Source organism: Syngnathus leptorhynchus, chromosome 7 (assembly GCF_054491065.1).
Source record: "Syngnathus leptorhynchus isolate UIUO chromosome 7, UIUO_Slep, whole genome shotgun sequence".
In the NCBI taxonomy this organism is placed as follows: Eukaryota; Metazoa; Chordata; class Actinopteri; order Syngnathiformes; family Syngnathidae; genus Syngnathus; species Syngnathus leptorhynchus.
In genome coordinates, this window is record NC_141201.1 from 7438517 (window position 1) to 7465933 (window position 27417).

The window sequence follows — 27417 nt, forward strand, 5'->3', positions numbered from 1 at the left end:
ACTAGTGTTATTAGTGCGTGTGATCTGGTGGTCTCCTTCAACCTTAATGTGGTTGGAACATCTTGGCCAAGTCATCCAGTGCGGATATGAGTTTCTGCTCCTCCAGTGGGGAACTGTGGGTCCAAGCCAGTGGCAGGTGGGTGGCCACCATGCTACGGTCTGTGGAAACACACAAATATAAGATTTTATGTGAACAGGAAGGAAATAAATGTAAAAGGATGTTAAATTGGAAGGTCTTTTGCTCTGAAACCCCAAACCCAATCCTGTTCTAATGATTTGTCGTTGATAGGGCACTCATAAATTACCGTAGTTAAAAGTTGTTAAAAAGTCCAAGATTCTAGTCGAAGTATCGAAGTCGAAGAGTCTTACCCTGATAGAAGCGACCGCTGGGTTTGCCAGCGGCAGCCTCAGACACAGCCAGCCACACCACAGTGTCCGCGCCCTGCTCCGGGGTCCTCAGGCTGTCCTTCATGGAGCGATGGAAGTCAGGCATGGCGTTTGCCACCGCTGATGCAAATACATGAGGGAAGAAGGGATTGCATCAGTGGAATCGATTTAAAACGATACACTTGTGGCTGAGCTAATGAGCATTCTTTGTGGGATTAGAAGGGATGAGAATCGGGTCATGCCGTTCTCAAACAATTCATGATCTAACTGTTTTGTGAAACAATTTCTCTGGTGACACTTTTGGTGATGCCATTTGGTGACAATGACTGTTTTTCCTGTTATTTAAATACAAAGTACAAAATCACATGATCACCTTTGAACGTTTAGTAATACATTTGTGTGAGCTCTCTCTTAAACTACAAAGTAACCATATTTGGTAACTTCAACCTAGGTAAAGATTAACTATTATATGGCAGCAGCTTGACTCCCCTTGAACATGCAATTGGTTAATTCTAAACACAGGCTTATTCCAATTACAAGACAAATCCTAGTTAATTTTACTCCGCTCTTGCAAAGATTTCAGATTTTTTAAGTGAGTTATACAAGTAATAGGTGACATTAATGATGGAAAAATATTTTGAAATTAAAAAAAAACATTTGTCTCATTTTTTAGAATTAAAAAATAACATTCAAACAGGGACGTGTAGACTTTTTATGTCCATCTTAACCAGGGGTCTTCAATCCTGGTTGTTTTTCTGGATGTTTTTTTATGTAAAAGGAGGTTAAATTGAATTATTAATTTTTATGTGTCCCTGCTGCAACACACCCGATTCAAATGATCAGATAATCAGCAAGGTCTGCAGAAGTTGGATAACAACCCTAATTATTTGAATGGGTTTTTTTTGCTGTAGGGAGACAGGGTTGAAGAGCGCTTATTTGAACTAGAACTTGTTATTGATGTACCAGGAGTGTCGACCCAGCCGGGATGCATGACAGAGAAGTGGATGCTCGGGTGGATTTTTGCAAGCTGCTCCGTCATCACCACTTGCTGCCTCTGCAAATAACAATATAAAATAAATACCAGGTACCATGTTTTTAGCATTGTCTTCACATTTTTAGAACTGTTCATCAGGATTGCTTTTAGTCTTTCCCATGGAACTGAATTATTTGACACTTCCAGATGTACCGACACTGGTCATACCTTGTGTTGGGCGTAGACCATGGCGCCATCATAGCGGCCTCTCTCAGACTGCAAGTTTCCTATTCTGAGTTTCTGTACCAACATCCCACCTGATGACACAGTAATCTGCGCAAGCAGGAATGGAGATATAAATGATAGTGGACTTGTTAGATGACCTCATCACAATATGCACCTAACAAGGATTGTCAGACAAACTTGGAGCACTTATGAAAAAGTGCTCATTTACCAAGTCAGTCCACATCATGTTAATAAATGATTTGTATTTTTTTTTTTCAACCCTGTAGATTGAAAACAAACATGTCTGGGACTCACCACTTTGGGATCCGCACTCTTCTCCAGCAAAGGAATGAGACTCTTGATGAGAATGTAAATCCCTGCAAGAAATAATAAGGATGAAGCATTCCACTGTACTTAGAGTTGTCGCTATTCCAGTAGCTAACCTGGTCGCGGGACTCACCGAGGACATTGGTGGCAAAGCCCTTCTCGAGTCCTTCCATGTTCACTTCCCGCTGACTCATGATGCAGCCTGCATTATTAATCTACACATGATCAATCACAATCAAGATCTAGTAACACTGCACAGATGTGATACGAAGATGAAATTATGATTTTTTTGAACAAGGGAGTGAAAATAAAATATTAATAATCATCATAATTTCTCACCAGAACATTGAGAGCTTTGTACTTTCTCTTGAAGGCCTCAGCAAAGTCCCAGACCTTTTTGGTCTCAGATAGATCCAGAATGTGCACATAGATTTCCTAGGGTCATATTCAGATTCTATTTCTGTGTCCTTATTTATAAATGTTTGGAGTAACACACGTCCCACTATACCGTACTTTATTTCCTGTCTCCTTGACAAGTTCAGCCCTTGCCTCTTCAGCCTTGTCCTTGTTCCTGCACACCATGTGGATAGTTCCACCTGTGGGAAACATTTTATTTATATCCTTTTTTCACTCTATATCCAATGTATTAGAATAGTCAATTCTAGACCAGACTGTCTGTGCCAGATGTACCAAGATCATTTACACAATGTCCCTAAATTCCCAGATATGGGATATGAATAATTGAACATCCGTTCATTTCCTCTACTGATTGTCCTTATTGAGGTCGCGGGTTAGCTGGAGCATATCACAGCTGACTTAGCAATAGGCATAGTGCACCCTGTACCAGTAGACAATCTTTTGGAGTTTATTTTTTAACTAAAGAAAACCCTCTATATTTTTCTTTCTGTAACATTAACTTCTTAATACATCCATTCAACATTAAACACTTATTGTACTGCTCATACAACAACACGAAACACTTAAATTTGAAATTAGGCCAGCGTATAAATAAATTATGATAGGCTTAACTCTATGGTGACATTCTAATTGTAGTGTATATATTTCCTGTTTATGGATGCGGCAAAATAAAATCAAGTTCTTATTATACACAACCACAATGGTTATCTGTTAATCATAGAAATGTTCAGATGTTCAAATGTCGATGGGGCCTCGTACCTCTCCTAGCAATAGCCATAGCCGTGGCTTTCCCGATGCCACTGTTGGCTCCCGTTATCATGAAGGAGCGTCCCGCCAAGGACACCTCCAGGTCTTTCTCCACAAAACGCTTGGAAGCTGACAAGAAGGCATTTCTATGGAGAACGAACAAAGACGTTTTTTTACATCAGTGGCCTTTCCATGAGTACATCAGGACTCTTTATCCTGGACCCACTTGTTCAGGATTTGCATTCAAATCAGCTTGCACTGTATTGAAACTCAGCTGACCTCATATGACAGCTAGCTGTATTCAGGTCAAAGAGGTCAGTAGGCAGACTTGGTATTGTGTTCCGCCTCACAGTTTGACTGTACACACGAGTGAGAGATTGTGCCTGGCAGCGGATGTGACAGGAAGAGTTTGACGGTGACTGACAACAGGAACGGAGTATGTGCACCAAAGTGTGTGTGGTAACCATTGTCCTGAAAGCTATTGTTGAGGAAGGCTGCACAAGGCCAAGTGAGACTGAGGCAAAATACCCGCTCTGTTCAGTGGTGTCATGCAGAGAGCTATTAGTGCAGGGACAGAGCGGGTCGCTCTGTTGGAGAAGCAACAACACAGAACAAAGGGGAGAAGAAAAAAAAACAATCGTAAAAGCACCTTTTCAGAAAATCCGACTCAGTCTCTGATAGGCTGTAGATGGACATAAGTATTGGGACACCAACTATTGATAGCTCTTATTTATTATTGTGTAAATGAAATGTTTGGCTGATGTCACGTTTAACTGGCTTGTCACAGTCACGTTATTTATTGGCAACAATAGAAAAATCAAGTTACTGGTAATTTCTGGATTGTAATGTATATTTGATGGCAGTTTAAGCCAAACGTGAATGGTAGAAGGCTGCTGTCATCATAAACACGGGAACCATATTATACTCTAATCTTTTCAATTGATACGTCTCAGTCTCACACCTTCCTCAGAGATATAATGTATCTCGTTTAAAAATGAGAGGATTCATTTATATGAAGCAAAATAACTAACTGAATAAAATAATTTGCAAAGGTGAATTTAGATGCATCACGATATAGTGTTCCATCTTACCTCTTTTCAATCACCCAAAGTGTTTTACACGTTATCACAAAAAGCATCTATAGTCAACATTTTCTGTCAAAAAATCTGAAAATTCTTTTGAATAATGAGAACAAATTACACCCGATGATAGCAATACAGATAGAAATTAAGCAGCAATATTCAAACAACGGTCGTATTATAACTTTACTGTGTAACAAACCAGAAGCAAAGAACAAACAAAAACAAACAGCATCATCATGAGAAAGGAATCAGCCAAATTTAAATGAAACCTGGGGGAGACAAAAATTGAAAGCATCAGTCATACCTGGTGAACTCTGTCATGCCCTTGAGGAACCAGGCCAAGTTGCGGTACAGAGACATGGTTGTGTTCTGGGTCTGGAAGCATCAGGACGTTTTGCCCTCTCCGCACCTCTTTTTGAGCTGCGCTCGGACACCACGTGGAACAGAACCAGCCTGCTGGGCCCACAACACCTGCAGCCCACTAGTGGCAGGCAGAGGGACAGCAATAAATACATTAACTGCTCCAATGAGGATTTCTGCAGAGATGTCAAATGTCAAAGTATATTCTGAAGTAGAAGTGCAACCCCTGGTATAATTAAGTGCTGTTTCAAGTCTTGTAGGTAAGTAAAAATTTGACTTTGAAGTTTAGTTAAGACAAGTTAAAAATTACAATTGAATTTTGACTCTCACTTGCAACCCGGTTTGATAGGTTGACACAAAGAAAACAACTTTGCTTGTCAGTGATATTCAAAGGCAAGCAAAAGAGGATGTTTTTAGCTTCATGACAAAGATTCAAGGCACAAATTTGGAAAAGAAAGGGAAAAGTGGAACATTGTTGTGATAATTCCCAATTCACCAAACAAAACAGTCTTCCAATGGGTGGTAAAATTTAATACATTTTTCACTTTCATTACAAACATGATTTTATTGTTTCTATATATGTGGTAATATTGTACAGTATGTGAGAAAAAATAGGAGTTGAAATTGTCACTAATATTTGTATGAGTTGAATATTTAGTTCATAACAACATTTCTAATGTTTATGTTTCTCTCTCTCTCTCTCTCTCTCTCTCTCTCTCGCTCTCTCTCTCTCTCTCTCTCTCTCTCTCTCTCTCTCACTCTCTCACACTGTGTGTGTGCGTGTGTGTACGTGTTTGTGTGTAGGTGTGGCGAAGGTGTGATGCACAATGTAAGGAGCAGGAGCCCAGCACGAGCACTTTCACCGCCCATCCTGTCCGTAAGGATGTTTTTTCCTCTTGTGGGTTTTACAAGTCCCATGATTCCAAAAGAGATTGGGAGACAAAATGGTGAGTGTGTGCTGCACGGGTTCTTCTGCATGCAACAGTAGTTATTTAGTTTTTCTTTTAAAGTTAAGGCAGTTTATATATGTCAGAATTCAATCGCTAAATTTCATTTCAATTTTGTGGTATAAATGAGAATAAAAGTTCTGATCCGAAAAAAAACTTTAAAATAATCCCTTATAAAAATCAAATAATAATCAAAGCAAACTGTTAGCTGCTGGGAACTTTTTTTTTCTACATAAGCCGTCTTATCTTGTGGTAAGTGTTTACAGGTGCTCCTCAGGGCAAAGTGCTTTCTTGAGTCACTCTTTGCATTTATTGTTGTAGTGTATTGCAAAATGGTGGTGTTTGCCATTTACTAGATCAGAGGTCACCAACGGGTTGCTGGCAATAAGCAGCTTTGAAGAAGAAGTCTTTTGGGGTTTTTTGGAATCATTCAATTTTATGACATTGCATGAATTAACACGGACAAATTTGTTGGCCCTTCTCTGTTAAAGAAGGAAAGGGGCCTCCTTCATTTTTATATTTTATGTTACCAACAATTTTGTTACCGTGCGGAATATCCACAACACGGTAATATTTAAACTTGGCAGAGCTGTCTGATGAGTTCTGTTTTGTTTCCTTATATGCTCTCTCCAGATTCGCTTCTTGCTGCTGTTCAGCAAGCAGGGAAAGCTACGTCTGCAGAAATGGTTCACACCATTAACAGATCGAGAGAAGAAAAAGGTGATCCGGGACATGATGATGATTGTGTTGGCCCGTACGACACGCTTGTGCAACTTCCTGCAGTGGAGAGACCTCAAGATTGTCTATAAAAGGTTCACATGCATGAAATGTAGAAACTGTTTATCACACCTTGCATTTTTCTTGGCGGAGACCAGTCTGCCATATTGGCAAACCCTTTGCTCCAATAAGAAAGTCAGGAAATTGTGTCCCACCACAGATGTGCTGTCTAGGGAAAACATGGATTCCCGTGTTTGTGCTTGGCATTGGAAATCAAACAATTGTTTACAAAGCTAGTGTTATACTTTTGTGTCTGTTTATCTTGGTGTTCTTTCCTTCAAATAAGTTGTAAGTGTTTATATAATATTTTATGTGCTTGTCATAGAAGAGTTAGGTTACTTTTTCAAGTCATATGTCACGGTTAGCATATGAAAGTAGCTGCAATATATATATATATATATATATATATATATATATATATATATATATATATATATATATATATATATATATATATATATATATATATATATATATATATATATATATATATATATATATATATATTTTCACAGTAATATTCTCCACTGCAGGTATGCCAGCCTTTATTTCTGCATTGGTCTGGAGGAGCAAGATAATGAGCTTCTGAGCCTTGAGGTGCTGCACAGATTTGTTGAACTGCTGGATAAATACTTTGGCAATGTAAGTACCGATACATTGTGTTGTTTTCACCAAACATGATGTGCCTCATTGTATTATAAAGCTTAATTTCTATGCAGGATGCATCTGTTCTATTGTCATCTTAGAAGATTGGACAGCATGTTTTCTGTAACATTCCGCTGTTCTTGTTCAAGCGTCTGTTTAGTACAGCCGTTTCTTTAGATGCTGGTTAATATTTTCCAAGGTAGCTCATGTGCAGAGTTTTTCAATCAATAATGGTGCACAAAAGATTTCACCAAGTCTGATATTTCACCAAGTCATATATTTTTATTTTTTTACATCTATTTATATTTTATATATTTTTATTTTATTTATATTTATATATTATTATATTATATATTTTGTATAGTTATAGTTTGTTTTAATTGCCTTAGAGTCCAGTGTGTGTGGTACATTGTCTTTTGCTTCATCATCAGGTGTGTGAGCTGGATATTATTTTCAATTTTGAAAAGGCGTATTTTATTTTGGATGAATTCTTGATGGGAGGAGAAGTGCTAGAAACCTCCAAAGTGGCCGTGGGTGTCTCTCTGCAGGAGGCTGACGCACTCCAAGAGGTGCAGTAAGCTTTCACACTCCCTCGTGAACGTAGGTTTGGAGAGAAGTGACTCATGAGAACTTTTTTTTTTAACTTTCATGTTTTGTCATTGCAGACAATGGAGGAATATATGAGCAAACCTATGTATTGAGCTTATGACTGACCTCTGCCACCTCAGGACATAAGGTTTAAATCTGTGCAATATTTTCTCTTTGTCATGAACCACAAAGTGCTTCTGTAAATTAGCACCCAATATTTTTTGCAAAAGCTCACATTTCAAAAACTTTTCTATTTGAAAGAAATCATTATTAACATAATATATTTACAAAATGTTCTCTGGTTGTCTTATTTTGCTTCTTGAGAGGGGAAGGCTCTGGCTTCAAATCTCGGCTCGGTCTTCCTATGTTGCTTCTTTCTTAGGTTATTTAAAGACTTAATTCACCATAGGTGCAAAAATAAGTCTGAATGGTTGTTTATATATGCCTTGTAATGGATGTAAATGGTTGGATAATTGCATGTTAAATTGATTCTACAAAACAGATACCACTTTTATTCGTGTATGCAAGGGTACCTAATACCGTGGCATTTTAGAAAATAAATTAGAGTACAACTAAATATTGCATTCATAATTGCCCTACAAATTTTACGACACTGTCTATGAATTATCTCTAGTATATTGTGCTAGTGGCTAAGATTTTATTTTTATTGTTTATTTTATTGTGGCATTACATCTCAGCTTCCTAGAAAAAAAAATCTCAATAGCTTTTGATTTGGAAAAAAATCTATATGTTGTCTGAGAGGAAAAAAAGAACACAACTCGGTAAGAAAAAATAAAGTCAATGCTTTATTAACCTCAAGTATGTCACATATGCCCACATTTAGGAAAGAATTGCCAACAAACACAAGTGAAAGTAAGGGGTCCAACACTGATGTGTGTGTGTGTGTGTGTGTGTGTGTGTGTGGGTGCGTGCGTGCGTGTGTGTGTGTGTGGTGAATCACATGTACGGGAGGTTGAGCAACTAACTCAAATTATTGTCAGAACACTCATATTTCCGCTAGTAAATAAGACATTCAGTAAACCTACAGAGGAACCACAGTTGACTGCATATTTATATCTTTGAAAATACTTAATTTTTGTCTCTGTCCACTTCCACCAACACAATATTATATACATGGGAATACAGGTGCATCTCCAACATAAATTAGAATATTGTTGTAAAACTTAAGTGATTTTAGCAGCTGTACTGTATATAAATTCACTATACACATATATTATCATCATTATATTTGCTTATGATCTTGAGAAATTTGAATATTACCTTACGTTACCTACACATTTTCAATTGGTTAGAATTTGAACTTCTGAAAAGTGTTTTCCTCCATCCTATTTATGAAATACTGAAGTTTGGCCTTTTGAACTGAAATAAAAGAACTTTTTTTTTAACGATATTCTAATTTGTTGAGATGCACCTATTTATGATATATATCTGCCACTTGATTCATATGCCATTTTCCACCTTGGCTTCACTCTCACTGTCCTCACTTTCTGGGTTGAAGTAGCTCATCAGTTTCATCACAGCCTCATTATCAAAGCCTCTCTCGCCATCCTCAGACTGTCTCTTTTTATTCAGCACCTTATTCGAATCCATTTGATCCAAATAATCCTGCATGGCCTGTTCAAACGAGTCTGCCGCGTTCTGCCCCGCCTCGTCCCGCTTTTGGCCGGCCTTGCCGTAGTGGTACGCCGGGCCGGGATAGCGTGCCAGCATCTGAGACGCCAGATACGCCGCCAGCTCGCCGTCTGCTGTGTCGTCATAGTCCTTTGACTTGCTGGGAGGGAAACGTCGCTGCGTGGGAGCGGCGTCCCCCGGGCGCCCCGCTGTCAGAGCGCGAAGTCGTGACGCAGGGCTTCTGTACGGCTTCCAGACGGGAGTTGGATCTCGGTCCTGCCCGTTGCCCAACCCCAGGATGTTGAGGATGGCTTCCCTCTGCAGGTTTTTGGGGCTGCTCTTTCTGGCAGGAAGACGTCTGCTGTAGAATTTAGTTTGGGGAATCTTGTAGATCTTCTTTGAGGATGTCTTCCACAGTTTGTTTTTGTCTCTGCTCTCTTGGGCCTTCCATTGACTAGCTGTTTCTCCTGTCTTGAGCATATCCAGGAGATCCTCAGGTGGGATTTGGTATTTCCGTGAGATTTGAATGAGCTGATAGATAACTCGTGGGTCAATGTTATCTCTGTATTGAGTTACTCGCCTCTCAGCCCTCTTGTTCTCCTCTTCTTCTATTGCTCTCTTCTGCTCCTCCTCTTCAGTTCTCTCCAACACCTTAAGAAGGTAATAGTCGACCTGGTCTGGATCATTTGACCTCCTAACTGGATACCTTTCATCCTCATCCTGCTCTTCCTCGTCATCGACATAATCGAGGCTCCTGTCCAACTGATGTTTGTCCTCTTCCTCCTCTTCCTCCTCATCCTCCCCTTGCTCTCCAGGACCCCAGTCTGTAAGGTCCTCTCCTTCGTCATCATATACTACATTTCTTAGATTGAACAGATCTTCTCCTTCTTCTTCCTCTTCATCCTGCGCATCGTCGTGCTCTTCCTGTCGTTTGTGTGTCATCTTTTGATTGGTAAACTTGTCCAGTTCGTCAAAGACTGACTGCAGCGTTGCAAGGTTTTGAGGCGTGTACTTCTCCTCCACATTCTCATTGGTGCGTTTGAAAGGGTTCTCGTGATCATCGTCCCCCTCCTCTTCATCACCCTCCCCTTCTTCATCCTCCTCAAACATTAAGGGCATTTTCTTGTGAGGCATGATACCCCGTTGCTCCGGCACTTTGGCGTATACGCCACTCTTCCGGTCGGCACCCGCCAGCGAGGAAGGACGAGGCAAAGTGGGCTTGGATGACTTTTCGGTCTGCTGCAGAGTGCTGAGTACGGCTTGGAGCAGCTCCTCGCTCTTATCCTCGCTCCTTTCCTCGTCTGTGTCTCCGTCATTATCAGCGTGTATCGAGTCAGGAGCCAGTCTCAGCGTGGCGTGCATCTTCTGAGCATCATCCGAGCGGCGATCGGCGTTGGGGAGAAGCGGCTTCTCCTGTGAGTCTGTTCTCTGACGAAGGCTTTCAATGTACTCCAAGGCTTTGATCATGTCAGCATTAGGTGACTGCTGCGGTTCTGATTCACTCTCCCTGAGTCGATGCTCTCGGAGAGTAGCCCCATAAATGGAGTGGAGACACAGAGCGACAAACAGAAGCTGAGCCAAACCGAGGAGGGAATGTTTGCCTCTAGTGGAGTTGCAGAGGAATGGCAGCATCGTGAAACCTGAGGACAGTCCAAAAAGCACAAATCAGCAGTGACCTTTGGGGGCTGGAATTGAGCATTTTGATCGTGTTTGTACACAGTTGTATGGTCTGAAAGACACTTTTTCTCTGCAAAATTAGGGGAAAATTCTGCTCGGTGTGTGGTGTAACTGTGCGGAGGTGAATTAGACCCACTGTCAGGCTGTCAGATGTGTGTCGGAGGTCTGCGCTGATGTGGGAGTGGTCACAGCCAAGAGTACTTCAATCATGGCATATAAGCTTTTCATTTCATTCCGTTTAAATGCGCCGAACAAGTTGCTCACTCATATCTCAGCATGGAAAAAGCACAGTGTAAAGTCGACCACCCTCTCACCACCGATCGATTGAAAGTATGCTGCTCAGTGGGTTGGTTTAAAAATACAATACAATGTCGAATGCCCACTGTTCACATATTTATGAATGGAAAATGTTGTATTGGACCAGCTGTCTACTATAATTTAGATCCAATTTCTGCCACCAAATTACCACTCCACCATCTCCGAGACGCTAGTGCCCAGTTTGACAGAGACCGGTCCAGCTAAAGAGGCATATATGCAAAGTGAGCTTTGCATGAATACAAAAATGAGGATCCTCTCCCGATTGTTTTATGGCACAGATGCGCAGTCTTCAAAAATGCAGACCATAATATTTCTAAAAATGTAATTAAATTATTTGTGTCCATGTTAACCAGCCGAGTGTTGTCATTTTGTCATTTTACTTACACACGTACACAGTATGTCTGTCTGTCTGTCTGTCTGTCTGTCTGTCTGTCTGTCTGTATGTATGTATGTATGTATGTATGTATGTATGTATGTATGTATGTATGTATGTATGTATGTATGTATGCATGCGCAGGATACAACAGTAAATCTTTTTTCCACATGCTACAGGTCCTCGGCGAGATAAAATACAGTAAGAAAGATTGATGAAAGCTGTATTTGAACTATATTTGTTGTATTCCTCTCTCTTTTAACTAAATAGGTTAAGAAAATAAAATCTGTCACTATGATGCAGTGCAGTTCACAGCGTTCACTAATAATATAGTACAACCACAGTCATGGATTCATACTCTGTCAGTCATGCTATTAATTAAAATGAATAATAATGAATAATACAATAGCACCACTGAGACCTAAGTATTATTGTTTTCAAAATGTGAAAACATTGGGTACAGTTTTTGTCACATGTTGTCACGCTATGACCAGTAAGCTGATGTAATTGATTTTCTTGACTATTCAAACGACCGCTTCATAAATTCATGCAGTCAAATGGAATTGAATATCTACAAAGGAATATTTGTTGTATTAATTCATCTTTTTCTGTGCGCTACTTGAGCGTCATGATTAGTTAGTATTATTAGGACTGCTTAGCGCTGCAGCGATGTTATCGCTGCCGCCTGTTGCTTCTTATCTGAGGATCACATCCTGCAGCAGCATAGCAGCATTCAGCTCCCCTACAAATCTCATTAGTCGTTAAATTGATGCTCACCGTGAGTCACGGCCCCGTTGTCAAGGCAACCCCCTAAGACTAATGTACCCACAGAAGCCACAGTTATGCGCAAACCCTTTTAAACAGCAATCATCACCCACTATTACCAGCAAACAGCAATTTGGATAAATAATGTTTGTATGAAACGTGCTTCTTTGAGACGCATCATCTCAAGAAAGGCATTGGAGTGTGCTTTTAATAACAACCTGAAATGAGCAAATAGAAGTGGGATTTTATTTTGTGAATTTAATTCATTTTTACTCATTTTACTTTAATTTAGCTGGCTTTTTTTTTCAACACACAACGTTTTTCTGTGTAAATATGAAACTTGCAAACATAGAAAACAAGGCAGCAATGGTCAAAGAGAGTCATAACAAAAAGAAATAGTCAAAGAAACCATGCACGAACAAAGACAACACAAGATCAGATCATCAGGTTGCTGAAGAGCTGCCTAAGAATAAATAGAAAATAATTAAAAAATACCAAGTCTTCCTCTTTTCATGTGATGAAAATGATGTGCGATCTCAGCCAAGTCATGACTGAATTCGAAATCCTTACCTGTTTGGACTTAGTTTGCGTTGACGGTCTTGTCAAGTAGTGTGAGCATCGCTGTCTCCAGCGTGAGTGTGCGCTCAGCACCGCGGACAGCTCCACATGCTATGAGACACATACCACGTGACTTGGACGTCAGCGAACGCAATAGGCACAGTTTTTTTTTTTTCATGTCTGCAAAATCAAATTGCTTCTATTTTTAAATTTAAGGCCCAGACAAAAACATTTATAATGCTTCCTTGGAATATATTTTATCTTACAATAGTTGTGTACCAGGTCAGAAGCAGCAATCTCAGGTCAAATTTGTCATTCTGAAACTATTTGATACATGATTCACTCTTTAGAGAAAAGAGTCAAGCCTCTGGTACTTTTTTTTTTTTTTAAATGACTCACTGTAGTTATTTAATTCTGTGTCCATTTTAAGTACCCACCTATGTTATAAATAGTTCCTTGCTTTTATAAATAGTTATCACGATCAGACACCTACATCCTTGTAAGGTCTATCAAAAAAGAATAGGAGCTTTATGTTTCATTTTATTATATTCCATGGATGAAGCTTGAAACCTTTGACTGTTTCAAGCCTTGGCGAATGTTATTGATGTTGGAAACCTCATTGCATGTTTACTTTTCTATAGTAACTGCTGTTCCCATCGACATATGCTGGAACTCTGCTGCAACAGTGAGGGACAGACGCAGTTAAAAGTCCAGCGATGACTCATGTTCCGACTCCACCAAAGAATCAGTTGGGCGGGGGGTGATGAGGGACTGCAGTCTGCTGTGTGTGTGAGTGTGTGTGCATGCGTGTGTGTGTGTGTGTGTGTGTGTGTGTGTGTGTGTAAAAAGAAGAGTGGAGAGCCCTTTACTTGTAAGCACGCACACACACTGTGGCCTCTAATTCTGGCAGCTTGTCAAATCTGTTCTGTTATGGATCACTGTGAGCCGCTTACACTTTCATTCATAAATTTGCCTCCTCACTGCCTTTGATGTGAGCATTGGCTATCCCCCAGTGACCTGCTTGTCTTGTTTTTTTTATGCAAGCATAATTTAATTTTAGATTTTTCCCAGCTAAAGAACAGAAATGGATGAAAATGGCTCTTTCAGATTTCCTGTTTATTTTCCTCCTTGCAGCTTTCAGAAATCAATGTCTCCTTATTAAGTTAGAAGTCCGTTGATGTCACCCATAATATGTTGGATGAAATTTTAACCATTGAGGGTTTCTAAAAATCACTTTAAAATTAGCAGTGCTGTACTAGAAATAATACATTTGGGCTTGTTTACAGTGCACTAAATAAAATGTCGGACTGGCATAGACAAGCATAATACATTTATATTCCTTCTGCTGTTTTATTTACTAATTGTCCACCTGTCAATCCATCCATCCATCCCTCCATCCATCCATCCATCCATCCATCCATCCATCCATCCATCCATCCATCCATCCATCCATCCATCCATCCATCCATCCATCCATCCATCCATCATCACGGGCCACATAATCAGACCCTCCGAACCTGAGTTTGTGTTTTCTACCAGTGGACTGCCCTATGTACAGCTAGGCCAACTGGGAGCCTGGCTTTTGCTACCACAACGACCAGGGGCCGAGCCCTGGCATTAAAACTAGAAAGGCTTCTACTTGCCAGAGATGAAGGCTTCGCTTAAAAAGATTTTTTTTTAAAAATCCTATCGGGCAGCAGTTCATACACTGCACTCTGTCAATAGACCATGGCATTTTACAGTGAGCCCCCATGTGTAGGAATCAGCCACATAGTGGTGACACAAATTGGAACAGCTCGCTCACAAACGCATTTTCAGTAACAGGCAGACAGCACAAGATTGACTTACTTTGCTTAATTTCACACTTAATGAGTGGGCAGGGAGTCCGGAGTGCCAACTACTTGTGTGCAACCAATTAAAAAGTCACATTTCAACAAGATGTCCCCTTTAAAAATGTATGACCCATCCAGTCAACCTAATTCCACTCTCCCACATGACTAATACATATCCTCCTCCACACACTCACATTGTTATGTGCACATCAAGCTGAAGCTGTCTGGCTAATTGCTTGTGGCTGCGCCTGTGGCGGGATTACTGATAAACAGAAATCAATTAACAACTCACTTCACCCCCACTGCCTGCGTAATAAAAGTCAACAGCCTCTTCTCTGTTCACGGAAAAAGTTTCTTAAAATGCTCCTAAATTTCTTTCCCACACTCGCAAGTGTGTCGAGACTGAGGTTGAGGTGTCACGACTCCCATAGGATGCTTTACTGTACGAGTCAAAACAATTCATTCCTGGAAGTAGTGCCCTGCCACTTCCTGTCCCATTCTCATTAACTGTCTGTTGGACTCTCACTCTTTTGTGCCAATACTAAGGCGGTCTTCCTCAGCAGAAATATACCACAAAATCCAATATAAACAAGAAAATTGATGTTGAAGACAGGATGCATTCCCCACTGTATGATCGCTGATTCACTATAAGATTAATCATTGGGTGAAAATGCTGACACACAAATTGAACCTGGAACGCTCATTCCCATTTTATTCCATTTATCTTCATACTACAGACAACCTAGTACACTCACTGGATATTACATTTTCCATGTAACTGTTCTCTGCAAAATATGGAGTAGTAGTGGAGTACAAACGAGTCGAGTGTCTCTTATGTGTGTTCTCATTCAAAAGAGTTTAGTTTTCCGCATTTGGTCCACACACATCAAACTGTGACATCATAGAATAGCTATGACCCAATTTCCACCAAGTAGTACAATTTGTTGCAATGCTCCATTGTATTGTGTTTACATTTTCAAAAGTTGAGATGAAATTTATTTAAACAGTCCAGTACAGTATCCAGTATTCTTGAAAGGCAGTTCTTGTTCTTGTCTCTGTCACGACTCATCACCGGGTTCTTTAATATATCTGTTACCATGGTTTCTGTTTGCGTCACCCCTCCCCATCCTGTGTTGCCTCACAATCAATGTAATCAGTCACCTGCCTCTTGTTACCTGTTGTGCATTTAAAACCTGTCTGCCGCTCACTCCCTGCCGGATCGTTGATGTCTTCACGTCTGATGTCTTTTTGTCCTACGTCTTTGTCGGTCAGTTCTGTTTCTGTTATCTAGTCTGTCGGTCAGTCCTGTTGTTGGTTTTGTTAGGAAGTTATGTTAGTTTGCCGGTTCTGGTCAGAGCTGCATTTGGTCGCCCTGCTCCATTCCGATCCGCAACGCTCTCCTCATATACTGTAGTAAAACTAAGAAAATAGGAAATCTATCTAATTAAAAATAATGAAGATTAATTATATGAGCACATGAGTAAACAACTGTTGAATTAAATACATAAAATACCGACTCGAAATAAATTTCCTTCTACCATTTTCGGGGATATGGTGCAGTGCGCCTATGCGCAGCAAATGACCAATCATAGCTCATCTCAAACTTTGTTTGTGACCTTCGCAAGCTGAGCTGTGATTGGTTGTTACCTGAGGCCTCTGCGCCTGATGTCATTTTTCAATTGACAATAAGTAGCTAAGTGCACTTTTAAAGGTAGTGGTGTGTGGCGGTGTGCTCTTGAGCGCAACACTAATTCACCATACATTGCTGGCATAGATAGGTGAACAAAAACACGTTATTTGCTGTGAACAAAATATTTCTGGACCACTTAAGTAAAATAGTTCTCTCTGCCGCTCTCACCACACTGTTTGGGAATGAATGCCTTAAGGTCCCAGCAAGGCTCGCAGAGGGTGTCTGTCTTTTCTAACCATTAGAAAATTAGAGAAATCGGCATGTGGTGCAATAGTGACGTAATAGGAAGATCAGCTCCAAAATCCATCCATAGCTGTTCTTCAGCACTCGTCTTTAGGATGCCTTAACTCGAGCATATTTTTCATGGATAGTGCAAACAGTGCCCTCTGTTGCCATCTGCACATTATTCGTTTTGTAAGGGCAGAAATTTGGCTAAAGATTTTGAACTGGATCTAGTATTGTTTTGGCAGAGTGCCTGATGTTGCGGCAGGTGAGTTTGGCATTCTCTCTATATAAAGTCTTTATCTCTCCTGTTGGAGGGCACTGGGCTCTCCTCTCCGTGCTGCTCCATGATGTGCAATTGTCCCCTGGCAAATGGCCAGCTGCTCCCCATTCATTACCACCAGACTTGGCAGCCAATAATTCTGTTCCTTGATGCAGGTTTTCAGAGGCCTGGCAACCATAACGTTGAAGGAGGGGGCTAGATGCTGTGACTAGGTATGAAGCATTTGACGTCACACTCTTTCCTTCTATGTCTTCTGTGTGTGCACGTGTGTTGGTACGTGTCAAAAGGACTGTGTTTCCATTTTTGCTACAAATAAATTGGCTATAGCGAAAGAGAGAAAAGTGCACTCTCAACACCCATTTACATGTTGTTTTGTTGTTCTGATGAAAAGAAGGAATAACTGATTTGTGAGCATGACTCACCTGCTGACGCTTTGTGAGGAGAATACAAGAATCACAATCAGAACACTTTGGTTGTTTTGGAAAATGAACTTGGCAAACCCACTCATCCTTTAATACATTACATAGACTTGGTGTTGATGTGACCTCTGTGAATAACGTGAGCTACCAATTAAATGGCGTGTGACTAATGTTGGGACCCAATGACGAAAGGAATTGATGAACAGACTGTTTATAAAAGACAGCACGTTTTAACGTTGGGTGATCAAAAGCCCAAAATACTGCCATGTATTTATTCAACATTCCCTCATCTTGATGGAGGCTTTTACTTATAATAGTCAACTCAGCAATTTTCCAAAATTGAACAATATTTTTCCAGTGAGGCTAGTGGAAGCGTCAATGTTGTATTTCATGTTACATATGTGTGGCTTTTCATTGGATCTTTATCTTTTATGTATTTATTTGTGTCTTGTCAGAGCCATTTTTCACCAATGCAAATCAAATATTTTCTGAGCTTTTTATTTTTTTTATACTGATGAAAAAATTCCCTGTTGTGTTCTCATCTTTTTTTTTTTGTTTGTTTGTTGCCTCTGGCTGCTGATGAGAATGTGTGATAGAAGTGAAATATTTCAGAAAAGCAGATGGAGAAAATGAAGCCTGGCTTGTTTTTTTTTTTTTTTTTTTTTTTTTTTTTTCTTCTTCTTCCTTGTCCTGATTTGATCTGACCATTTAACTGTCCTGGAAGTTGGACTGCTTTTTGCCTTTTGCATTTGTCAGCCTTGTGATTGATGAGTGATCCGCCATCTGCATTACTATAAGTCAACAGGGATTGGCTCTGGCTTGGATGGGAAAAATACTCCAACTTGATATGTTTTATGCTCCTTGGCTTTGAGCAGGGAAGGTTGTCCCCTTCAATAGAATCAATTATTATTTTGATGCTACTGTTGAAGGTTTTTTGCCTCCTTCTTTTGTTTACATCACCATTCCTGTTTCCCTCAAAGAATATGTTCGCCTTCCCTGTTCTGATTAACTGTGTAGCACTGTGAAGTAGTTCAGAAAGTCATGCTTCCTCATTGAACAGTCAATTGAAATCATAGAAGTAGGAACAAACCATGGGATATTTGAATATTAATGAATGATGATTAATTTTGACTCGATTCATGAATACATTTCATTGATGGTTTGTTTTTCTGACAACACATCAATCACTTAGGTTGGCTACATAATGAGAATACACCAGTAATATTGTTTTCCTGTCTGAAGTGATTTATAATTTCAGTTTTTCCTTGAGTGGCAATGTTAGGTCAAGCTTGAAGCATGTTGTTAAAATAGTTTCATGTTTGATTTGTTGCAAAGAAGGAATGCTCTGAAGGCATTGGAAACATTAGGATTCACTGCCTTGTTCTTGGATAGCTCACATTTGTTTATACATTCATGTAGTGGAGGGGTGGGGGTGACTTATTATAATTCTAATTTAGAGGTGAATGTGATGATAGCCTTTTTGTTGACCTGTGTTGATTGTTGGATGTAAAGTTAGCCAGGGCCACGTTTTATTCTTATTGAGTATTAAAGTCAACTCCAGGAGACACTGGTTTTCCTTGGGCAGATTTTTTACATCAAATATCTACCAAAATTAATTCTAAACATGTATTTTTTAAGTTACATATGTGGAACGGGTCCTTGGTCTACTGCATATATATTTTTGGGATCTCAAAAAGGCAATATCATTATTTCTGTAAATTTCAGTCCATTTGTTTCTATTGTATACAATTTATTGAACTTAAGCAGCTACCACTTTCTGAACTTTTAAAAGGAAGCATCATGGACATCAATACATGGAGACCTCCACACCAATTATATTTGACAGGATGAAAAAAAATCTGTCCCAAAATGTACATTTGAAGCAGTTGAGTCTCATAACAACTGCCATGAGATGAATCTACAATGCAAAATGATCACCCCTACTTTTTTTAATACTTAGCTTAGAAAGCCAAAAATGAGCAAAAAAATACCGTACAAAAAATATTGTAAAAACAATTTCTGATGATCAGTTCAGCAAAGAAATTGCCCAATATTAAGCAAAATCCACAAATCAGATTTATTCTATCCAGAGGGTTGGCATAATCCCTAGTAAAAGAAGTACTGGTAGTAGAAATGACTGGCTGTTTATTAACTACTGTCTCTTTGTTTCTGTTTTATTTCATCAGTGACCTGCATTCTCGCCTGGAGGGCGATGACAAATGTTTTCATTAATTGTCCCTTAAACTCCTGAGCCTGAGCCCAGTGGTTGCTAAGTGCCCAGAGAGAGACAGGAAGCAGCACCAAGACTGCGGCTGTCTGCTGCCTCCATCCTGTCATCCAGTGGCCGGCCAGCCAGACAGCTTCAGGAAGTGCAGCCAGCATGACTCATAGGTCATATTGTGCGCACTGCTTATGAACAATAAAGTTCGGGGCATTGCGTAGGCACTGGCATTGTGTCAAATGTGTACCTGTGTCGAATCCCATCTGTACTCAAGTACAGTGCATTATGTAATGTTGACTATGATGTCTGACTAGGACTAGACTTTCTATTATCTTTTTTTTTTTCTTCTATACGTTAAACCCGGTTTAAAAGGCTGAATTATCGGCTTGATTCAAACCCTGAATCTGTTTACATGACTGTAGTAGATAGCATGAAGTCTGTCTGTCTTGGAAGGTTTGTCTCCTTTCTGAGTTGGAGGAGGGTTGATTAAAATTTGCATGCCCATGATGGAAGAAGAACATTCGTTCATTAGTATTTTTTGTCGTCTTACATGCCAAAAACTGGAGGGGGACGGATCGTTGTCCTACTGAATCTGCGGGGGATATGTCCCCCGTGTCCCCAATGTCATCTGGGCCTATTCTTCTGTCACACACACCCCCTCATCATTTTATTTCGGTAAAGAGAAAAGTCACATTTTATGAGATATTCCCTTTCACATGATGCACCATCTCGTTTCACATTCTCATACCAATAATGGTATAGAGAGTAGAAAGTGTTTTATTAGTATTGTCGTCACCAGAATGAGACCCAGTATTTTTTTGTCTGACGTCGTATTGATGCCCAGGCAGCTCAAGAGAAAAATGACTGCAATTCAGTTGAGTCACTGAAGGGGGAGAGAAGTGCAAGCAGGGGCGGGTGTATGTTGATGCTGAGGTGTGATGTGATTGCAGAAGAGGCACATGCATATATGCTAAAGCGGCATGATTCTCTTACTAAAATAGTACTGCTCACTTAACTTTTATTGACATTGTTTCATCTTATTTAGATTATATTTTTCCCCCTGGCCATAATCAAGTTATAAATATAGAATTTAACACCTGTTCAGTCGTGGGCATGTCATGCTTTATTGGGACATTTAAAGAGGTGATGAAATGACTCAAATGTTTTAGCACTGGCTGAAATTCCTGGTGGAAGATCTTGTGGATAAAATTTCCCTTGTGGGTGTTCTGATTTTGAGTGATGATGGAAACCAAGGTGAGAGATGTTGAACTCACTCACTCACTCACTCACTCACTCACTCACTCACTCACTCCTGCTTCATCTTGACTTCTCCCTGGTGCACAGCTGGTATCCATGGAGATCAGAGATGGTTCTCAGGATGGATACGCCCCTGCGGGAGCAGTTTGCTTGTGTCGTGTAATTGGCTGTGCGGCATGAGGTGGCACATATACTCACACAATTATTACTATAGTTTCCCACTGTTCATACTACAGGAACTGAACAAGAGGAACTGGTAATGATGGTATGGCAATGCCTCAACAGCCCATGGAGAAAAATTGGAGGCTTGAACCATGCAGTTCACAACATGTCACTCTGAGATGTCTGCTGACAATGGAAAACAAAAAGAATAACTCGAGTATGGAATACATTTTAATCAATCAATCATGATGAGGGGTACCCAAATTATTGAAGTACATCATTCTTTTTTGGCACCTTATTGCTGAGATACCAGAGTCGAGTAACTAGACTGTCATGAAGTGATGCCTAAAGTAATGGATGAAGAGAGCTACATAAAAACACATCTGTTCTCAAACAGAGCACAAAATAAATAAACCTTTTCAAACTCAAGGCAACGTGTTAAAGAAATGTTAAAACTCATGTCTTAAAATTAACATAAGAACATTTGCCCATGACCCTCATGAGAAGAAGTGGTTCAGAAAATGAATGAATGGATGGGTGGATGGATGGAACATATTTCCTCCAACCAGACAAAAGTAACAGTAAAAGGATGTTTCATTATCCTGGAGTATGCTATTATGTTGACATTTTTCTGAAGCAACCATTCTTCTCAAGCAGCCTGTATTTTTTGTAAACAAAAAGCTAAATCCTTAATGTCCACATCCCCCACAAACTACTCTACATAATGTTTTTGCTTTTACTATCCATTGAACATTGTGTCTGCTTTAGGCTTGAGTGCATTCATGGCCAAAAACAATGGCACCTGAATCAGATTTGGCTGGGGGTTTTTTTCTCAGCTTTTTTTCTTATGTAAACAAAAGAAATAAGACATGGATACGGAAAAATATCCTGGGGCAAGTGGTGCGTTATTCGACAGAAGCACTTGGGGGCCATTGTTTTTAGCCATGACTGTATGATGTGCTGACGGTATCACAATTAGAGTCAAGAGTCATACCCCAAGGGTATGAATAATTTAGGGCTTGACTGTACAATCCATCCATTTTCTGTAATGCTTTGTCCACACGGGGGTCGCGGGCGTGCTGGAGCCTATCCCGGCCGTCATCGGGAAGTTGGCGGGGGACACCCTGAACCAGTTGCCAGCCAATGGCAGGGCACACAGAGATAAACAACCATCCGCACTCGCACTCACACCTGGGGGCAATTTGGAGTGCTCAATCAGCCTACCATGTATGTTTTTCGGATGAGGGAGGAAACCCGAGTGCTCGGAGAAAACCCACCCGGGCACCGAGAGAACATGCAAACTCCACACAGGAAGGGCCAGAGTCGGAATCGAACCCGCATCCTCCTAACTGTGAGACGGACGTGCTAACCAGCTTTAAATATGTTGAAAAAAATTCTGTCATCACTAAAGACAATATTTGATATTATTACCAAAGAGATAAAGTCTGGATTCACGACTTTGAATCAATACTTAAAAATGTCATCTGATTTGCTTAATCCATTTAAGAATGTGGGAGCAGGGACAGTAGACACATGCATGCACTCAGTGGAGCCGTTGTTCATCGGCAGAAATGATTTTAGACACTAACTCCCTTGTGACTAAGTTAAACTTTGATAGTGCGCTTCCTGCTTGGTGCTAATTAGGCGGATGATGATCGCATTACATTATTGTCTTTTTAATGAGACTTGCAAGTTATTGCTGATCTGCAGTGCAATATCAGGAAGCACTAAGAGAACTAACTGACATCTTTTTTCCAGCAATATTTGCAAAGGATATTTATGAGAACCAATTTTTTATTTCTAAATCCACAAAGGCAAGTTTAAAGCAAGGTGATAGGATAGCAGGTAGGTTAGGAGGATGAGAGCCCTATTTTCGTGCCCAGTGCAAGTCAAGTTGATCCCTGAAGGAGCTCTCCTCATTCCCTTTAAATTCATCGCAGGGGAGATGCATGGTCTACATGTCAGAAGCGCTCATTAGAGTCCGTGCAGCAATTGCTGGGCACAAAGTACGTTTAACAGAAACAAGTGCTTTACTTGCAGAAGACGTTAAATTGGTCAAAGCGAGCACTTGGAGACCTCTTTAAACTCTCATCTGTGTGTTAGACCACCAGCGTCACAATCTACACCTGGTTTTCAAGTTAGGGTTGTGTAGAATCCACCCAGAACTCCTACTGAGGTGAAGATGTGCCCGTCTTTTTAGCAAACATGCACTTTTTTACAAAAATAAGGCCACATGATTGGTCATTACACAGATATCTATCTACTATAAAATGTGCAATTATGGAATTTTGCAATGAGCATGAACAATTTCACAAGGGCAGAAACTTGAATGTGATGGAAAATTAAAATGATTTCACAGTCATGCTATTTGCTAAATGAGCCCGTCCAAAAAAAAGACATAAACAGGACAAAACATCATTGTATGTGACTTTAAAGTTAACATAAGAAATTTACTTTTACAATAACTTAGTACATACAGATACTCGTGTCTCCGGACAATCAAGTGTGATATTGTTAAACCAGGTAAAGGGTTGGTTATTTCCTGTGGGATTTGGTTTAAAATTATGACCAAATGGGTATTTAAAAGGGTTCACTGTATACGTGTGGCAATTCTTGCATCAGGGCGGGTTGTGGCTAGCAGATAGAATGCATAAGAACTTCTTTGCGTCACTATAAAAGCTTAACAAAGTACCCTGGGCATGTTTTGGTCAACTCAGAAAATAGCGACACCATTTCCTTTTTTTTTTTTTCTTGCACCTTAACAGTGAACGACAGCTTAGCTCATTAGTGCACAAAGCAAAATTGGCAGGAAGGAGCAACACCGCCCACAGACTTACTTAAGCTTGAGACACAGCGCCAAACAAATTGGCAATCAAGTATTTTAGGGCCTGGGTTGGCTTTATTAGTCAGTTAAACCTTTGCGCTTGACTTTAGTTACATTCAGTTATAAAACGAACAGCCCATGCAGGAGGTGACTTTTCATAAAAGGACTTCCAGCTCACAAGCAAATAGTGGGTCACAGGTGAACTGAAACCTATCCTTGCTGAATTTGTGTGAGAGACAGTAAACACTCTGAGCTACTTTTTAATTCATTGGGAATATGAGCTTCAACTGGTACTTTAAAATGTTTGATTTATTATATAAGCCCACATGACTCCTGGGGGAAAAAGGAAGCAAAAGCTTATGAAGTGAAGCAGTAACAAATTGTGTGTATGTGCATATGTGTGTGTTAGAGGTGGTCAGGCACACAGACCCCTCCAATGACTCCCACTGGGGGACACTAATAACAAGCTTTCTGCGTAGGAGGTGCTCTGTGTGTCCAGTTAGCTACTCATACCCTTCTTGGTCTTCATCCTCAGAAAAACTCTTGTACTTTCTGTCCTTGTTCAATTTTGCACACTCTCTCCCACCTCTCTCTGTCTCGCACGTCTGTCTATCTGTCTCTGTCTCTCTATCTCTGTCTCTCTCTGTCTCGCTTGTCTATCTGTCTCTCTGTCTCTCTCTCACACACACATGCACACATTTAACGCCCCCCGCACACACAACTGTAATAGTACAGTAAGAGGACACACTACAAACTCAGCAGCGCTTCACCCGTGTCTTCCTTGTAGAGGCTGATTTAATGTTCTTCTGTTTGTGTGTGTGTGTGTGTGTGTGTGTGTGTGTGTGTGTGTGTGTGTGTGTGTGTGTGTGTGTGTGTGTGTGTGTGTGTGTGTGTCTGTGTTCTGCATGAATTATTCAGTGGTGTTTATGTCAAAGAGAAAATAGGATGTTGAATGCTTCAATGAGTCCAGATCTGCGCCACTCTGCCCGGGTGCCTACAAGAAGCATAGAAAATGTAATTCCTCTTAGTGTGCGCTACAGTGGCCTCATTCGTATCAGGAACAAGGACGTGTGAGCAGGAAGATCCCAGTATGGCAGTGCATTGTGTCACGCTTCTGATGTGAAGGAGATGTCCCCAGTGGAGCTTGATAATCTGTCTGAAGGTAGCAACGTGTTCATCACTGATAAAAGAGAATACATTTTCACTTGACAACGTAAATGTGATCAGTTTGTCAGATTATAACAACAGAAGACAGATGACAGGAGAATGAAATTAATGTGACCCAATGGAGAGGCGACTGCATTTTGATAAAGGCCTGTGAAGTCATGAAATGCCATGAAATGCTCTTTCATAAAGGATATAAAAAGTACGTTTTTGACGTATTTTGCAGAAAATGTGTATTCAATGATCAAAAGAAAGCTATTATCTAATTTATTTCATGGATTTTAAAGTTTTCACATTATTTCCAAGATTTTTCTCAGGTAAGAAAATGGCAAAAATAGAAGAAGAGAAATGTGATTAATTGAGATCAAATATAGAAAATAGATCAATGGCTGTACATTAGCATTCAACAGTATTTTTTAAATGATGCTGTTTGCTGTTGTAAGTCAAGTTACACTGGTGCATGTTACATATTCCTAACAACAACAAATAAAAAGAGAGATTGAGCCAATTTCTTCAGTTGGCAAAAGGCATCTCTTGCCTGAGGCATCGCTTGCCAACTGTCCATGCATTTTCTTGGCCTGTCAAGGCAATTATTCTTTCCATATATCACAACAAAGGTGTTGCGTGTGCTCCTTCTGGACTGCTGTTTGTGTTGGTGTGACAAGCTGTCTTTGTAGTGTAGTGTAGTGAGACCGAGAGCCTGACAACCAAAACACTCCCTGGCCACAACATTAGGTTTGCTTACACAAAAAAAAATAAAAAAATTCCTTGCCTACACCAAGAGAATGATGTTCGTTTTGGAGCATTGTTTTTGTAGTGTTATTGTTAATTGAATGCTAGCGTGTTCGTTTTTCATCAATTATCGCACAAAATAGTACTCAACTAACGGTTATCAAAAACTTCATCAAGAACCTCTGCCACTTATTTGCACTCGAAAATATTGAGATTTGGGGCAGCCTTCCCAGTAGCCTTGGGCTGTGGCACCCCAACCTTTCTGCACCTCATACTTCAGTGTTGAACCATGCAGTCAGAATATATGCATTTCTATTTGTTCAGAGGATTTGTGTACGTATTTAGGTGGGCATGTCTTTTTTTTTACATTTGTTTTATTACTGTGTTTTGTTTTGTTCTTCTTTTTATGATTATTATTAGTTATTGTTATTGTTTGTATGTTTGGGTACTTGTGAAGCTTTTTATGTATGAAAGGTGCTATCCATTAATAAAGTTTGACTTCACCTGACTTTGAATGTCCAATACTCGCAGCTGTAAGTCAACAGACACGACTAAATGAAGCTTCATGAACCAGTTGTTGTATTCTTTGGCTCCTCTAGATGGAAATGTTGGTTTAAAGTGAGGGTTTTAAAAAATGGCAAATCGGTGGGCTTTTAGCTCTTCGGTGAACAGAGAGTTCCATCGAGAGGTCTAAGTAAACACAACAACGGGTTCATGAATCATCTTGAAGCTTCATTTGCCCATCATTACCTGATGCCATTTATGGACACACTACGTTTGTACAAGGAGTTCGTTATGAACAGCCATTAATAGAACACTTGTCAGCTTTGAGGGTTTCTTGAACCATTTCAGGTCTCACCGTCATTGCCCACTTGACTGCATTGGAATACCCTGGCAGAAAGAGGGAGTCCCTACCAACACTGCTGAGGCTCTTTCCCTTCACGAGAGCTGACATTCCAACCCAAGACCTGTCAAAGTCTCTGCCTTGAGCTGCCACCCAGGTCTCTAAGCATCCAACAACCTTGGCATTTAAACCACACTATACTGTTACCTTGCATCATTATCTTTATGAAGACAGTGTGAACTGACCAGGCTGTTCAGATTCAGCCTTTTCGAACTGCTTTGCAACATGTATTGTGTATATTTTCTCTGCTTTGCATGGAATAATGACGTGCAGAAGGTTAGTTCCAAAAATAACATGGACACATCTTTCCTCTCAGTTGACCCTCATTCGATTTATACTTGGTTCATTGAATAACCGCTAAAATACTACACCCTATTGGTATGATGGTGTATAACAACAAAAAGAGAGCACTCCAGCTCTCTCTCTTAAGTCGGCTGTATTGTAACAAGTCAAAAACATTGTTTCCCTTAGCACTTAAATCAAGCCTTATATGGTGATAAATACTAACATTCACAATGTATACTATAGTGAGCATGCAAATTTACTCCACAGATGATCAGAGCACATATCAGGAAAAATAATTGACATTTACTGACAGGTCTATTCAAAATCTTTCAAGTGCGTTCCAGGTGCATTTCAGCTCTAGAGCATAAAAGAGAAAAGGAACAAAATGCAGTTTTAGTCTACTGAGCCAAAAGAAGATGGCTGGTTCCTTAGTTATCCTGCAGGATGAGTCATCACTCCAAACTAGAGGGGTTTGCAGAGAGGGAAGGCAGTTTTTTTCAGAAAATTATACAAACATTTTCATCCAGCTCAGTGGGATTTTTACATCAATGGAGCACAAACAGCTTAGGAAGGCAGCCAGAGCAATTGGATGTCTTATGTTCAAACTTCTGATGACTCTTTCAT

The 27417-nt window shown here is 40.1% G+C and overlaps 3 protein-coding genes and 1 long non-coding RNA gene across 4 annotated transcripts; 2 read left to right on the forward strand and 2 right to left on the reverse strand.

The window, feature by feature from the left end:
- Window positions 1-24: 24 nt before the first annotated feature.
- dhrs12la (dehydrogenase/reductase 12-like a) lies at window positions 25-4518 on the reverse strand. Its single transcript, XM_085916362.1, has 10 exons — window positions 4463-4518; window positions 3089-3222; window positions 2426-2508; window positions 2252-2347; window positions 2046-2127; window positions 1901-1962; window positions 1589-1693; window positions 1351-1441; window positions 370-507; window positions 25-159 (listed from the first exon to the last, which is right to left on the reverse strand). The coding sequence occupies exons 1-10, from the start codon at window positions 4516-4518 to the stop codon at window positions 44-46; spliced, it is 963 nt and encodes a 320-aa protein (XP_085772488.1). The 3' UTR covers window positions 25-43.
- An 810-nt stretch (window positions 4519-5328) lies between these two features.
- ap1s3a (adaptor related protein complex 1 subunit sigma 3a) lies at window positions 5329-8691 on the forward strand. The gene is made up of 5 exons (XM_085916069.1): window positions 5329-5465; window positions 6099-6277; window positions 6776-6884; window positions 7319-7456; window positions 7553-8691. The coding sequence occupies exons 1-5, from the start codon at window positions 5463-5465 to the stop codon at window positions 7586-7588; spliced, it is 465 nt and encodes a 154-aa protein (XP_085772195.1). The 5' UTR covers window positions 5329-5462; the 3' UTR covers window positions 7589-8691.
- Window positions 8692-8820: 129 nt separating this feature from the next.
- On the reverse strand, window positions 8821-10739 carry scg2a (secretogranin II a). The gene has a single exon (XM_085916068.1). It carries the CDS (start codon window positions 10737-10739, stop codon window positions 8937-8939), a length of 1803 nt encoding a protein of 600 aa, XP_085772194.1. The 3' UTR covers window positions 8821-8936.
- Window positions 10740-15772: 5033 nt separating this feature from the next.
- Window positions 15773-20001, forward strand: LOC147054509 (uncharacterized). Its single transcript, XR_015066721.1, has 3 exons — window positions 15773-15897; window positions 16981-17037; window positions 19431-20001. It is a non-coding gene; the product is annotated as an uncharacterized LOC147054509 (long non-coding RNA).
- The last annotated feature ends 7416 nt before the right edge of the window (window positions 20002-27417 follow it).

What these genes read in the sequence shown, in the direction of transcription:
- dhrs12la (XM_085916362.1), bottom strand. Translation starts at nt 4,518, where the DNA reads ATGTCTCTGTACCGCAACTTGGCCTGGTTCCTCAAGGGCATGACAGAG. An exon ending in TCAAGGAGACAGGAAATAAA is followed by an intron (nt 2,348 to 2,425) that starts GTACGGTATAGT and finishes ATATGACCCTAG; the next exon opens with GAAATCTATGTGCACATTCT. An exon ending in CGGCTGGGTCGACACTCCTG is followed by an intron (nt 508 to 1,350) that starts GTACATCAATAA and finishes TATTTGCATCAG; the next exon opens with CGGTGGCAAACGCCATGCCT.
- ap1s3a (XM_085916069.1), top strand. An exon ending in CTCAAGATTGTCTATAAAAG is followed by an intron (nt 6,278 to 6,775) that starts GTTCACATGCAT and finishes TCTCCACTGCAG; the next exon opens with GTATGCCAGCCTTTATTTCT. An exon ending in TGGATAAATACTTTGGCAAT is followed by an intron (nt 6,885 to 7,318) that starts GTAAGTACCGAT and finishes CTTCATCATCAG; the next exon opens with GTGTGTGAGCTGGATATTAT.
- scg2a (XM_085916068.1), bottom strand. Translation starts at nt 10,739, where the DNA reads ATGCTGCCATTCCTCTGCAACTCCACTAGAGGCAAACATTCCCTCCTC.